We start from the raw sequence: 14,594 nt of genomic DNA, 5'->3' as shown, positions 1-14,594 counted from the left end.
TCTTTTGCCATTCTGTGCGGAATCAGCTGATCTCAACCAGGACAGCATTGGGAGCGGCTGGGGGAGGGGTGTCACAATTGGCTTCGGCGCCCCTCACTTAGGGAGGAAGCAAAATCAACCAGAGTTTGTGCTCCTGATCACTGTTCATGACTCCTGCTACGAAGTAAATGAGTGTGGACAGGGTTGCTCTTAGATGTGAAACCCCCACAGGTCCGGATTATGGGCTCAAGTCTTGGAATGGGGCTCCTCGAACCCACAACCAGCAACAAGAGTCCTATCACCGGATCCAAGCCTCACACCGCATCAGGCCTTCAAGAGGGGCAGTGGAGAATTGGAGGAGATCATTATTGGAGTTGTGCTTATTTTTCAAAGCGAACCACAGAGAGTACCTCCAAAAAGATGATGGTTTGGCAGTTTTTAAGGAAAATAAACATTTTCCAGCTTACAGAAGAATAACATTTAAGTTAAATACTCGGATATATTAACATCTCGACAAAGTGATGTAAATCTCCAGAGGGAGCAGATTAAACCTGAGCATCTTTGGGATCCAAAGCTGGAGGATGCTGCGCCAGGTTCTCCGTTGCCTTGGCAACAGGCTCTGCGTTCCGCTGCCGGTGACGTCACATGGCAACAGACCGGAAGTGCTGAGGCGGAAGTGAGTGCGAGCGAAGGACAACAAGTCTGCGGCCTGTGGGTGTGAGGCGGACCCCCGGGGGAGAATTAGACCCGAGTGCGGGGAGGGAGGCGCCATGATCCCGACGGACGATGCCTCCGCCAGGAAAAGGGACATAGAGGAGAAGCTGCGGCAAGTAGGTGGCGTTGGGCGTTGTGAGAGCCCCGAGGATGGTCCTGGGGATTGGGCCTGGGCTCCGGGACAGGGGGGAGGCGCTGGGCCTGGGGATTTTGGGGGGTGGCGCTGGGCCTGGGGATTTTGGGGGGTGGCGCTGGGCCTGGGGATTTTAGGGGTGGGGGGAGGCGCTGGGCCTGGGCCTGGGGATTTTGGGGGGTGGCGCTGGGCCTGGGGGTGGGGGGTGGCGCTGGGCCTGGGGATTTTGGGGGCGGGGGGAGGCGCTGGGCCTGGGGATTTTGGGGGTGGGGGGAGGCGCTGGGCCTGGGGATTTTGGGGGGTGGCGCTGGGCCTGGGGATTTTGGGGGGTGGCGCTGGGCCTGGGGATTTTGGGGGGTGGCGCTGGGCCTGGGGATTTTGGGGGGTGGCGCTGGGCCTGGGGCTTTTGGGGGAGGTGGTGCTGGGTCTGGGGACCTGTGGGTGGTGGGGGGGGGGGAAACTGGGACAGGAGGAAGAGCAGCCTGTTAGCTTACAGGGGCAGGGAGTTACGTGGGACTGACACTGCATGGGGAACTCCGCACTTAACATCGCCTTCCAGGTTCTCCCTTGCTCGGGTCTGTCAGTCAGGTCGAGTCTCTTGCCTCACTTGAGTTTTTGGCTCATTTTTGCCAGTAACCCCGCTCCCTCTTCCCATCTTGAGGATGTTAACTCTTTCCTGGGTAGACTTACTACCTCTTGCTTTGGTCCTTACTAAAGGTATATTGTGAAACTTATTTTGTTATAAAAATCAACGTAGCAAGACTAACAGAGACAAAAACTGGATGAAGTAAACATGAATAAGCAACATGCTTGAATCTCCAACCTCAGTTCAAAGCCCTCTGTGTCCAATTTTGTTTCAAGCAAATGATAGCAACCCTCTTGTAACTTGTCCAAGTGGGAATTCTTCATGTGATCATAGATAGTGACGCAGGGTTAACTGGGCCTGAACCTGTCTTCACCCAATGTCTATGTGCACTTTCTAGCAGGAGCTCACTGAGTCGTGATTGAGTGGGAAGCCCAATTCCCAGTGCCGCCTTTCCCTCTCGGCCCATTTTTCTCCCCTTTTGAACCTTTCGCACCTGCAGTCCCGGTTTGTTGCTGGGATACAGTCCCCCTGGGCACAGAGAGCTCTCTGATATCTCCCTCATTCATTGTATGAGAATTTCAGCAGGCAGTTGTGGGGAGGGAGACTGAATCTATTCTTACCTGATGTCCCCACACTTTCCAACAATGCCCCAAACTGCTGAATCCTGGTGCCATCGCATTTATTATTAAGCAGGAGGTGCTGGAGTGTCTCAATTTATTGTATTTATTAGATCCATGTTTACAACTTTATTTTTGTAAACAGGAACAAGAAACCTTGTCGTTCATAAGAGAAAGCTTGGAAAAAAGTGACCAACTGACAAAGAATATGGTAAGAAGTTCATTTCACTTAAGTTCTAAGTGAACGTTTTGTATGATTATAGGTTAGAAGCACTACTGCTGCCTCGTAATTGAGCTTCGACAGACCGTTAGACTGTTGGCGAGGGCGTGAGAACTCCAGCTGAACCTGATTTTGTGTGTATCACATGCGCACGCACTTTGCGTCAGTGACTTAACTGGCACTGAGCCAGGTTCCCAGGTTTGACCCTGGATTAGCTGAGATGGTGGTGTGGGTATTACAGTTGGCCTCAGTACCCCGGGGCAGGGAATCAGTTGGGGCTCCCACACTTGATTGCTTTAAAATTTGTTCTCAGGATGGTGGGCGTGGCATTTATTCCCCATCCCTAGTTGCCCTGGATACAACTGAGTGGCTTACTGGGCCACGTCAGAGGGCAGTTAAGAGTCAACCACAAGTGGTGTGGGACTGGAGTCACATGTAGGCCCAGACCAGGTAAGGGCGGCAGGCTTCCTTCCTTAAAGGACAATAGTGAACCAGTTGGGTTTTTACGACAATTCGACAGCTTCGTAGTCACTTTTACTGATGCCAACTTCTTATTTGCAGATTTTTAAAAAACTGAATTCAAATTTTCATACTGCAATGGTGGGATCTGAACTCGTGTTCCCTGGATTATTAGTCCAGGCCTTGAGATTACTAGTCCGGTAACATAACCACTACACGCACCATACCCCATGCAGTGATCTGTCCTGGAAGGCACATCTGTGCATATCCAATGTAACAGGGTCATGCTTGGTTGTTGTCCTCTGACCCCACTCGCATGCTTCAATGACCTGCCAGTGCTCACTGGGCCCGTAGGAAGAATGGCCACTTGGGTGACATCCAATATGGGCCACTGTCTTCAGGCCAGGGATTGGGAGAGAAAGCACCTTGGATAGCATCAACATCTAGGAACAGGAGTAGGCCATTCAGCCCCTCGAGCCTGTTCCACAATTCAATTAAATCATGGCTGATCTGTATCTTAACTCCATCTACCTGCCTTGATTCCGTAACCCTTAATACCCTTGCCTAACAAAAACTTTAGGCAAGGGTTACAGAGCCAAGGCTGTCCCTTCTCGCCTCGCCCTTTTTATAATTGCTTCTGCTTTTGCCTCTTGCTTCGGGTCTCTAGCTCCCGGTTCTTTGCCAACTGCTAGTGGGAGCAGCCCACAGGGACTTCAATTATTCCTACCTATTTCTCTCTTTCTGACTGTTCTATCTCTTATTTCTAGGTCTCCATCCTTTCATCGTTTGAAAGCCGACTGATGCAGTTGGAAAATTCCATCATTCCGGTCCACAAGCAGACGGAAAATCTGCAGCGCCTACAGGATAACGTGGACAAAACACTGTCTTGCTTGGACCACGTCATCAGCTATTACCACGTAGCCAAGGACACGGAGAAGATCATCAAAGAAGGGTGAGCGGGGTCAGAGAGAGAATGTTTAAGTTAATTATATTCACTGACTGATCATGTTAGTCAACAACAACCGCTTGCATTTATATAGCGCTTTTACATCCCAAGGCGCTTCACAGGAGTGTAAATCAGACAAAAATTTGACACTGAGCCACATAAGGAGATATTAGGACAGGTGACCAAAAGCTTGGTTAAAGAGGTAGGTTTTAAGGAGTCACTTAAAGGAGGAAAGAGAGGCGGAGAGGTTTAGGGAGGGAATTCCAGAGCTTAGGGCCTAGGGAGCTGAAGACCATCCTTACTCCTGACTGCTGAGCTGTGTTCAAATGTAATATTTTTATAATAAATCTTTATTTCAGGTGAATACCCAGCTCAGAAATGAAGTGGGGGTGAGAGGTAAATGATTACTGAATTTATTATGGTCATTTCCTCTTCTCAGATGTGATGCAGTGTAAGCTTCCCCTCAGCTCAAAACATACCGTCCTCTACTATGGGTGGAGTCACACTATTAAATCTCTAAGATGGAAATTCAGTAATAATTTACCTTGTATTGTCCAGTCGAGGAGGAGAGTCTGGATATTTTTTGCAGGGGAAGAAGACAGGAAATGACATTCAGCTTTCCAAATTGTAGGTTTTATTGAGACATATTCATATTCTCTCTCTCTCTCTCTCTCTCTCTCTCTCTCTCTCTCTCTCATCAGTCCTGCTGGAAGGCTGGAGGAGTCCTTGAGCTGTATGGCAAGGATTCAGAAAGCAGTGGAATACTTTCAGGACAACAATCCGGACAGCCCCGAGCTAAATCGAGTGGTAGGTTAAAGACGGAATCGGGTATAAAATGCAGTGTATGAGCTTTTATGCTTTGGAACAGGAGTAGGCCATTCAGCCCCTCAAGCTTGGAGTGACTAGGACAAAGGACAATTAGTCATTTTGAAAAATGCAAAGGACTATTTTGGAGCAGATCGGAAAGTATAAAGATATTGTCAAAAGATTGGTTGGTATAGTCATTTAGAGCATTGTCCTTTTCACCTCTGGAACTTGGGGTTTGGAGCCAAGTCAGACTGTGGTGGGATGGAAGGCTCCTCGCTGCTGGCTGCAAGGGTCCTATGTGAAAATAGAAATACTTTCCTATGTTTAGTGTGTAAATTCCCAGTTTCTCAGAAAGGATGGCCGGTGACTTGGTGGATGAATGCAGTGATATGCTAGGGTGCTACATTTAGCCTTAGTTTGGCAAGAGAGGCTTACCCTCCTGATATTCAATAAAGCGCCTCCACAATTGGAAAGTGTACCTATGTAAATGACAGGTTTGAATGGGATGAGGCTTGGCTGAGATGCCTTCTGCGGTCAAATGGGATGGTGACAGTCCCTGTCTAGGCGCTCAGATGAAGATTGGCCACTTGCGGTGAGGTAGTAGAGAGCTGCCAGCACGCATGGAAGTGTGGCCCAGCAATAGTCATTGCCTTTAGGAGAGGAGGGGAGGTGGGTCACAGTGGTGGTCTGTATAACAGGAACATCACTCTGCATCTGATACTTAGTGTCAAAAGTAGAAGGTTCCATTCCTTACCACTGCTGTCCTTCAACTAGATGGAACATGTAATTCCTATGGAGATGGAAAGATGCCATCTTTGTAGAGGGAGGAGCTGACACCTTTTGAAAGAAATTATTGGGGGGAGGGGGAAGAATAGATGAGACTGCCATTTTTAGAAGAAAGTTAACTCTCAGTCCTGTTTTACAGAAATTCCTTTTCGAAAAAGGCAAGGAATCTTTAGAGTCCGAGTTCCGAAATCTCCTAACTCGCAACAGCAAAGCAGTGCCAGCCATCCTCATCCTGGATCTGATCACTGGAGATGATGAGATTGAGACAGCAGATGAAGTGACACTGGAGCATCTTCCTGAAAATATCCTGCAGGACTTAATCTGCATTTCAATGTGGCTGGTGGAATATGGCAGAAACCTAGGTAAAACCCACGGTGAAACAATTGTGCTTGATTCCTCTTCCCCAACCTCTGTGAGGTTATCATCAACTGCACGAGGTGCGTTTCATAGTGGGGGGGGGGGGGAAAAGAAGGGCGGTGTTCAGTGCAAATAATACCTGGGATGCATATTGAAAAAATACTAGGCTGACAATCATCCTATTTGGGTGATGTCTTTATATCGAGCCTTTCACGACCACAGGATATCCCACTATGCTTCACAGCCAATCAGGTACTTTTGAGGTGTCGTCACTGTTGCAATGTAGGGTGTAGGGGAAAAATATTCTTGCTGGGTCACGACCCCATGGGTGTGGGTACCTTTGGTACTCGTGCAAGTCACTCTGCTTCATGTGTCAGATTAACCTCTCTGTTGGCCAACTATTCAGTTATGAAGGGCATCTCTCCCTCTCTCTCTCCCTCTCCTTCTCTCTCTCTCTCCCTCTCCTTCTCTCTCCTTCTCTCTCCTTCTCTCTCTCTCTCCCTCTCCTTCTCTGCCTCTCCCTCCCTCTCCTTCTCTGCCTCTGCCTCTCCCTCTGCGCCTCTGCCTCTCCCTCTGCGCCTCTGCCTCTCCCTCTGCGCCTCTGCCTCTCCCTCTGCGCCTCTGCCTCTCCCTCTGCGCCTCTGCCTCTCCCTCTGCGCCTCTGCCTCTCCCTCTGCGCCTCTGCCTCTCCCTCTGCGCCTCTGCCTCTCCCTCTGCGCCTCTGCCTCTCCCTCTGCGCCTCTGCCTCTCCCTCTGCGCCTCTGCCTCTCCCTCTGCGCCTCTGCCTCTCCCTCTGCGCCTCTGCCTCTCCCTCTGCGCCTCTGCCTCTCCCTCTGCGCCTCTGCCTCTCCCTCTGCGCCTCTGCCTCTCCCTCTGCGCCTCTGCCTCTCCCTCTGCGCCTCTGCCTCTCCCTCTGCGCCTCTGCCTCTCCCTCTGCGCCTCTGCCTCTCCCTCTGCGCCTCTGCCTCTCCCTCTGCGCCTCTGCCTCTCCCTCTGCGCCTCTGCCTCTCCCTCTGCGCCTCTGCCTCTCCCTCTGCGCCTCTGCCTCTCCCTCTGCGCCTCTGCCTCTCCCTCTGCGCCTCTGCCTCTCCCTCTGCGCCTCTGCCTCTCCCTCTGCGCCTCTGCCTCTCCCTCTGCGCCTCTCAAAAATAATCCGTTGGTTGTGAAGTGCTCTGGAACCCGATGTCGTGCTTTTTTTTGAGTGCAAGTTTTCCTTTTATTTTTCGCATTCATTTAAGAAACCATCTGACCCGATGTTGTTGAGATAAAGATGAAAATGCTGGAATTACACAAACAGGCCAGTCAGCATCTCTGAGGGAAAAAAAGATGAAAGTAGATTAAAGTATCATAGGAGTAGGCTATTCGGCCCTTTGAGCCTGCTCAGCCATTCAATATGATCATGGCTGATCCTCTACCTCGGTACCATATTCCTGCTCTCTCCCCATACCTATCGGGTGAGTCCCTTCATCAGAACTTCCCAGTGTCCCAGCCAGAGCGTTAATCGAACTTATTCAGATTCTAAATGATCTGTTGTGCGTTAGTGGCTTATCGCATTGGTTGTAATAATGGGCTATGAGAGGAAAGGTGACCTTCAGGTGCCATATACATTTGATGTTCAAATATTTAAATTTACTGCTGTAATATCAAGTGATGCAGTAAGTTTATAATGAAACGTGCCAGATGATGAGAGTTAAGAAAAGGAAGGGGGGAGATAATTAACCACCTCTGGGTTTCGATTCAGTGCTGACTTGTATAATCTCTCCTCTTGCAGATTTTATGAACGTGTACTATCAGATCCGCTCTAACCAGTTGGACCGATCAATCAAAGGTCTGAAAGAGCACTTCCGCAAGAACAGCACCTCCTCCGGTGTACTGTACTCTCCCGCCATTCAGAACAAGAGGAAAGATACCCCCAGTAAAAAGCCCATCAAGAGACCAGGTCAGTATCTTTATCATTTTAAACATTCCTTTTTTCTCCCCACATCTTTTTGTACACTTCCTTTCACTTCAAGCGAATTCACTATGGAAGGGTTATCATGAAAATTCGTTATGGAAGGGTAATCGTTTAAAAAGAACTTTTTTTTTTAATAGAAATTCTTTCCTAAAATCAGAAACTGCAATTATCGAGAAGTTCTGATTTTTATTTTTCTCGTGAATTTTCTGTTTTTTTAAAAAAAAAACTTGTATACTCCACCACTAACTGCTATTTTTCTCTTAATTTTCATTTATGTTTATGTTGATGAATAACAGTCTACATCCCAGGTAAACCATGCTTGTATGTGCCCTATAAGCCTTGCCAGTCTCTGATTGCCTGCTTGAGTGTTGTGTCCACTGCCAGTGGCACATGTTAAGCTCTATTGCAGGAAAAAATTATGCCAGTTTGTCTTATTGAAAGCTTATGGCTTACGCAAAGTGTTGCTGTATAATCTTTTTATAAAAAGTGTTTGAGCTGACTAATTTAGTGGATTTGGCGCCGTTCAGAATCTAAAACTATGTCCGAAAACTTTGGAGAAATGACGTTTGTGCAGGCGATACTTTTTTTGGGCGTGCAACTGCAGTTTTTTTCACCCTGAAATCCCAATGATCTGTTTATGCCTTTTATATAAAAGGTTGATTAATAGCTGCCAGAAAAATCCACAGTTGGTTCTCATGTGTCTGCGTAGTTCATGTATTTGTATTTTGTTTACCTGCTTATCCAAGGCAGTGTCCTCAAATGTGGGAGAAGGGAAGCACATGGGCAGCTGCAGCTATGCGGCTGTCAGATTGGAGTGACAGGCTGTCTGCCTGCGATTGGCAAGTTAATGTTTAGCTGCTGGGTCAATTGGTGACACAATTGCTAATGTTGGGAGGGGAGAAAAAAAAAGGGCCTAAAATTTTACTTTGAATCATTGCCCCTTGTGTATCCAGTTCCATGTTACAAATCTAGAATTTTTGCACCATTTATCCCCTGCCACTTGCAGGATTGTAGCATATTACCATAATATCTGTTAATGCTGATGAAAAATTTGGATGCCTCTATTGCTAACAATGAATGGAAGAAAGTCTACCCACCTCTGCCTCTCTTAATGGATGATCTGGGTTGCATATTCATTAAACAGGAGGCAGAAAATACAATGACTTCCTCCCATGTTAAGTACTGGGACCCATCGTGGTGGCGGGGGGGGGGGGGGGGTGGAATTTTAACCCTTTGTACCTGGTAGAAACCAGGCGGATGGGCAGTTAAAATGTTCCGGGTTACTTAGCCGTCCGGTCCCACCGTTGCCAATTTTTACCAGACGCTTCCAGACAAGCGTCTAAGGTGCCTGCCCAAAACTGGCGGGATCCTAATTCACATCTGCTAATCGGGGTCCCTAATAATACATTCCATCTCGGTGCTTGATAATATCTAGTTAACCTGGATAAGTAATAGTTTGAAATTGGTGCTGTATTAAATTGTCTCTGTACAGTTTTGTGTGTGGTTGGTGAGTGGAGGAGAATGTGCTGTTTAAATACTAGTTTTGAAGTTGCACCCTCGTTTATAAAGGAGCTGAAATTTGTTCAGGTCTTAAGAGTGCATTTCTCCAGAGTTTTCTTACTTGAAAATAATTGGCCACATGGCACCTGACGTCTGGGAGGGTAAAATTCAGAGGGGCCTGAATGTGCAATCAACAAGTAATTACAAATGCTTTTTCATTATAATCCTAAGGTTGCACTAGTTTATGAACTGTAGAAGTAGAAATTGTTGATTTTTAAATGGAATGTGATATAACTTTTTAAAAAATCGTTAAACAATTGTCTAACTTTGTATGATTTGCTCTGTTTGTTATTTAAGTTTTTTTTTGTGGTGTCCATTTTGATTTAAATAGCTTTGTGTTTTTGCTTTATTTTCTGTCTTGGTGTGAGAATTAACTAGTCAATACTCTGGACGTAGTGTGGTGTTGGTGGCAGGGATCTGGTGTCTCTCACTGATTTGCCTAGGTCTTGTCTTTTCTGCATCACTGTGGTAACAGGCACAATTCGTAAGGCTCAGAACCTTCTGAAACAATATTCTCAGCATGGGCTGGATGGGAAAAAGGGTGTTTCTAATCTCACTCCCGTTGAAGGTAATCATTTCCTTGTCCCTGGGTGCACTACTTTTTTGCTTTTACTGCAAAGTCTTGCTTTTTTATTAATCACATCCGCTGTTTTCGTAAAAGAATTATAACTCTCGTATAACTCTCGTGCATCTTCCACACATCTTATCTAATCTGTGCCTCTGGAAAAACTTCAGATGGGAGTTTGAATCTTGCAAGAATCTGCAGGAAAGTATTTCTGCTATGTTCAGGCTTGGTCTGAGTCCAAGGGAAACTGTGCGTTGTTAGTTGGGGAAGGGAGGGAGTGGTCGGGGTGTTGAGAGCAATGTTAGTTGATGAGTCCTGTCTAGGATAGGAAGAAAAATATGGAATTGGCAGCAGAGGGTATTCTAGAACTGAATAGGGAGGATTCTACAGCATTAGCAGCAGAGGTTATTCTAGAATTGAATGGGGAGTATTCTACACTAGCAGCAGAGGGTATTCTTGAACCACTTTTTAAAAATTGGTTCTATAATATCTATTTTAATATACTAAATATTATGAATACTGCCTGTCAACTTTTTCCCATTATAAATTTCTAGATTCCCATTTATAATGGAAGCTGTCTATGTAAATGCTGTAATTGCACTCTGTTCCCAGTGGAGGTATTGCAGCATCACCACTGGCAGGAGGGTGTAATTACAGTGTGACAAGTTTACATAGGCAGTTTCCATTATAAATATCGGACATAGTAATCTATAATAGAAATATGTTAAAATGAGAACAGACGTACAAGTTTAAAATGGGCGACAAATTATGTCTTGTATGTCCTGGCCGAATTATCCCCTGCCCTCTAACCAGCGTCACCTGAAGACTACACCTGGTCTTGACTACTGATTCAACACCATGGAGGTCAACTAGTAAAGAAGGCATAAGTAGTGTTTTGGTGTCGCAAGTCATGATTAGAAAAGTAAGTGGGCTGGAGAGAGATTCAAAGTGTTTTGACTGTTCTTCCTGATCTGTAGTTCATGAATTTGCAAATTCTCAGACCAAGTCCTGTGTAAATTACTGCATTTTGAACTTCAATATTTAAAAAAAAAACAAATTTGAAACTCTACATAATACTGAAATTAAGAGATTTATTTAAAGCACTGACCTGTTGGATTACACTCCCTTCTAAAGCCTGTCAACGCAATAGAGGGTTTTCCTTTCTGAGAATTTCCATATGTGCCCGTAGTCCGTCCTTTCAGCAGCTCTGGATCAACCCCTTCTGTTTCTGCTAATTAACATCTGACCAGGTCATGATCACGAGTTGCGAGTTAAACATCTCTCAGATACGCTGAATGAGAAGCATGGGCCTGCTGTGGGTAAGTTGCATATTTCTTTAAGAACAAGAAAAAGCAAAACACTTCAACTTTTTTTTTTGAACTTTAACTACGTTTTAATTTTTAGCATGGAAAATCACTGTTCAATTTTAATTGCTGAATAATTTACCAGTCATACATTTTCCCTTTTATGTCTTTACTTCTTCCTCTTTTCACCTCCATGCCCCTTCATGGCTGCTCATCTTTACCCCCCTCTTCCTCCCTCTCCTCCGGTTCTCATTGAACGGCAAGACTCTTGCCCAAAGCCTGCCGTATTCAGCCGATTGAAGGGTGCGTTTGATGTCGGGCAAGATGGGTGATGTCACCGTTCTGTTCTTCTGCTGGCCCCCTGCCCTTCATCCCCAAAATAATCTTGAATTGAGGTGGGTGATTAGCACCCCCACCCCTCTCCCATCCGTCCTGGGGGTTAAAATCCACCCCCCCCTCCATTGTTTCCCTGTATTGCAACTTTCAGAGTAATATAATTACGTGGATTTCTTTAATAAAGTGAGAGCCTGTTGAATTTGGTATGATCTTAGGGATTTAGTAGAGGGGGAAACTTCACACTGGCTTTTCATATTTCAGCGATTGCTCCAGTTACACCCCACGGTGCAGTGTTTTCCATAACACTGTTTAGGAACCATAAGGTAAATCTGTGAAGCCCAGCGACCATTTTGTGTGGTAACTGACGGGTCAGAGATGGTCTGCTATTAGCAGTGTTGATGATGTTTAGTGGGTGGCTGATGAGGCAGTGTCATCACTTGTACAATTGTAATGTGGATGTCAATTACTCAGTGTGATTTGCCTGCAAAGGCTGCTTCATTGTTCCTTCTCACCTGCCTACTGAGTCCTGATCTTCCTACACTATGCATCAGATTTGATATATTCCTGTTAGGGGCTTATCACTGAGCCTTGAGCTCTTCCCACATAGGATAATGGACAGAGAGCAAAAAACTACTGCAGGTGCAGTTTCAAAGTAAAGACTTGGTTCTTTATAACTTTTATTTAGCTGTCTATCTTGGTCCTTCGGTTTCCTGATTTTCTATGTCGAATTTTTCCTCTTAGCCCCCACCCCCGTGCCAGACAGATGAAGCAGTAGGGGTAAGTGTTCTGTATCCAAGGTCAGGGTTTGAATTATGGACTGCTGTCGATCCCCTCTACCAAGGAAGGACTTCCTTGGCATCTTGGCGCCTTCTGTGCTTTGTAGTTTTAAAATATCTACAAAGGTTAAAAAAAAATCAAAGTGCTTTACCACACTGGGAATGTAGGAACAGGAGGAGGCCATTCAGCCCCTTGAGAATGTTCCCCCATTCAATTAGATCATGGCTGATCTGTACCTCAATTCCATTTACCTGCCTTTGCTCCATAGCCATTGATACCCTTACCTAACAAAAAATCTAGCGATCTCTGTATAGGAACATGGGACGCTGTGTTTTGGAGTATACTGGAGCTCTGCTGGCTGTTATAGTATCTTTATTGGAACCAGACATTGGTTATAACAGGGTGTTTATAGTAACCAGGATTGACTGAAGCCTAATACATCAACGTGCAGCAAATGTAAACAGTCAAACCTCTTGAGCTTTGCTGCTGGACACCCACTCAGTCAGCAAACTGTGACCGTTCATTATTTTTAAAATTTAAATAAAACCCTGTTTCCTACCCTTCTAACTTTGCCTCCCCACCATTGACATGACGTGAGTTGGGTAGCAGACCAGGTGTCAGAGCTTCCATCAGTCCACGGTGTGATTTGGAAGTTGATGTGGGCGAGTGATCCAAGAGCCCACAGAAACTCCCTCTCTCTATGGGATTTATTCTATAAAATATAGATGATACATAAGTCCTCCCAGTGACTCTGTGAATTGTAAGCACTTTACTGTGAAGTCAGTTCACTGGGTTTTGGCTTGTGAACCGGTGGATGGGTTAAGCGGGGAAAGCTGCTGATGTGATTTTTCCTGTGCCACGGCTAACACACTCAGTGGAAAGGTGACTGGGAGAGGGGGAAGAGGGTGGAGTGTAGCAATCTGCGCTTGTCATAAACATGCTGATGAATACTTTGTGGCTTTGACAGATGCGTGCAAATGGGCTGTGTGTGCGTGGGGATGGGAGGAATTGCTTGATATGGGATGACCAAGTACAGGGGAGAAAATGAGGGCCAAAGGAGATGGAGGTTGGGAGTGGGGAAAAGAAATTGAGTTCAATTTTTTGCTGCAATTGTGATTTTTTTTTTTTTGCTTTGTTTTCAAAGTTTTAAATTTGAGTTACTATCCTTTATACATGTGCGACGTGTTAGTGACTGAAGCATTTATTATGTTATGTTGCTTTAGGGTTTTGAGATTGCAGAGTATGTAATTTCCTTAAACGTTTGGCATTCATTTGAAGCTAATTCTTTTTGAAAGTGAGTAATGATTGGATAAGGTCGTAAATCAGATTTTGGTTTGTGGTGTAGCCTTTCTCTTTGTAGATAAAAGCTCTCTCTAACCTTTTGTTACCTCTGCTGTGTACTGTGGTTGTTTTGCGTATTATTACTCAGCTTTCCAGTCTTAGTCAGTGTTCCCAACGTCAGTCTCTTCCCCCACTCCACCGCCTCTCTCGTCTCCCCCTCTATCTGGCTCTCCCGGGCCAGTGATCTGCCAGTGATGGTCACCCCACCCTCCTCAACCTAGGTGAGACCCCTCTGCGAGCATCTACGCTTGAGGTAGGTTTTCAAGGTGATTATTAATCCGCAAGTTATTCCAAACGTACAGAGATACCCGTAAATATGGGCAAGAGCAGCTTAGCGGTGAGACTGGATTAGAAAGAAAACAAAGTGGGAATCTGAAATAAAAACAGAAAATGCCGGGAATACAGGGCAGGCTAGTGAATAACTGAAAAGAGAAAAGGTAGGTTAGTGATTTGGGTACAGATCCTTTGTCACAATATTTTTACACTCTGAATGCTAACCTGTCCCCCCCTCAAGATTCTGACAAACCTGCTGTGTATTCTCAGGGTTTTTTTTTACTTTAGTTGTGTGTCACTAGAAAAAGATTTTAATCCACTGTGCGTATCCGTGGGGAAGTTTCCCCCCCCCACCCCCCCGCCCCACCATGGTGACCGTGTAGCAACGGACCTGTTCCCAAGGTAGCCCTGACCCACCCGGAGGCATATGAGGATGGCCCCTGCTGTGATGTAGTTGAAATCTGGATGTTGGTGTGGAGGATTGGACCTGCGTTCTCCTGCCTCGTGGTGCAGGACTTTCGAGGCTCCGGTGCACTAAATTAGCTCGTTGGATCAGTGTTTTGAGTGCCAGCCGTGGCTCAGTTGGTATCACTCTCTCTCCTCTGAGTCAGAAGGTTGTGGGTTCAAGTCCCGCTCCAGAGACTTGAGCACAAAAATCCAAACTGAGGGAGTGCTGCACTTCAGTTTAGATGTCAAACCGAGGCCCCGTCTGCCCACTCAGGTGGACGTAAACGATCCCACGGCACTATTTCGAAGAAGAGCAGGGGAGTTCTCCCTGGTGCCCTGGCCAATATTTATCCCTCGACCAACCTCACTATAACAGATTATCCGGTCATTATCTCATTGCTGTTTGTGGGATCTTGCTGTGCGCAAATTGGCT

At 46.1% G+C, this 14,594-nt stretch overlaps 1 protein-coding gene across 7 annotated transcripts in view; it reads left to right on the top strand.

Annotated features, from left to right (window-relative positions):
- The first annotated feature begins 637 nt into the window (after positions 1-637).
- The window catches only part of exoc7 (exocyst complex component 7), a 31,366-nt gene continuing 17,409 nt past the window's right edge, over positions 638-14,594 (top strand). Inside the window, exons 1-9 of one of the 7 annotated variants that reach the window (XM_068003847.1) lie at positions 638-809; positions 2,175-2,240; positions 3,476-3,660; positions 4,356-4,461; positions 5,387-5,609; positions 7,376-7,543; positions 7,855-7,866; positions 9,594-9,686; positions 10,934-11,002. In XM_068003847.1, coding sequence (XP_067859948.1) covers positions 750-809; positions 2,175-2,240; positions 3,476-3,660; positions 4,356-4,461; positions 5,387-5,609; positions 7,376-7,543; positions 7,855-7,866; positions 9,594-9,686; positions 10,934-11,002 — 982 coding nt within the window. In that variant the 5' untranslated portion in view covers positions 638-749. The remainder of the gene's footprint in view (positions 810-2,174; positions 2,241-3,475; positions 3,661-4,355; positions 4,462-5,386; positions 5,610-7,375; positions 7,544-7,854; positions 7,867-9,593; positions 9,687-10,933; positions 11,003-14,594) is intronic. The other 6 variants (XM_068003841.1, XM_068003840.1, XM_068003846.1 and 3 more) reach the window with 6 other exon arrangements.

Source organism: Heptranchias perlo, chromosome 23, assembly GCF_035084215.1.
Source record: "Heptranchias perlo isolate sHepPer1 chromosome 23, sHepPer1.hap1, whole genome shotgun sequence".
Taxonomy (NCBI): Eukaryota; Metazoa; Chordata; class Chondrichthyes; order Hexanchiformes; family Hexanchidae; genus Heptranchias; species Heptranchias perlo.
Note: the sequence above shows the minus strand (reverse complement) of the source record. Positions and strands in the feature narration are given on the sequence as shown.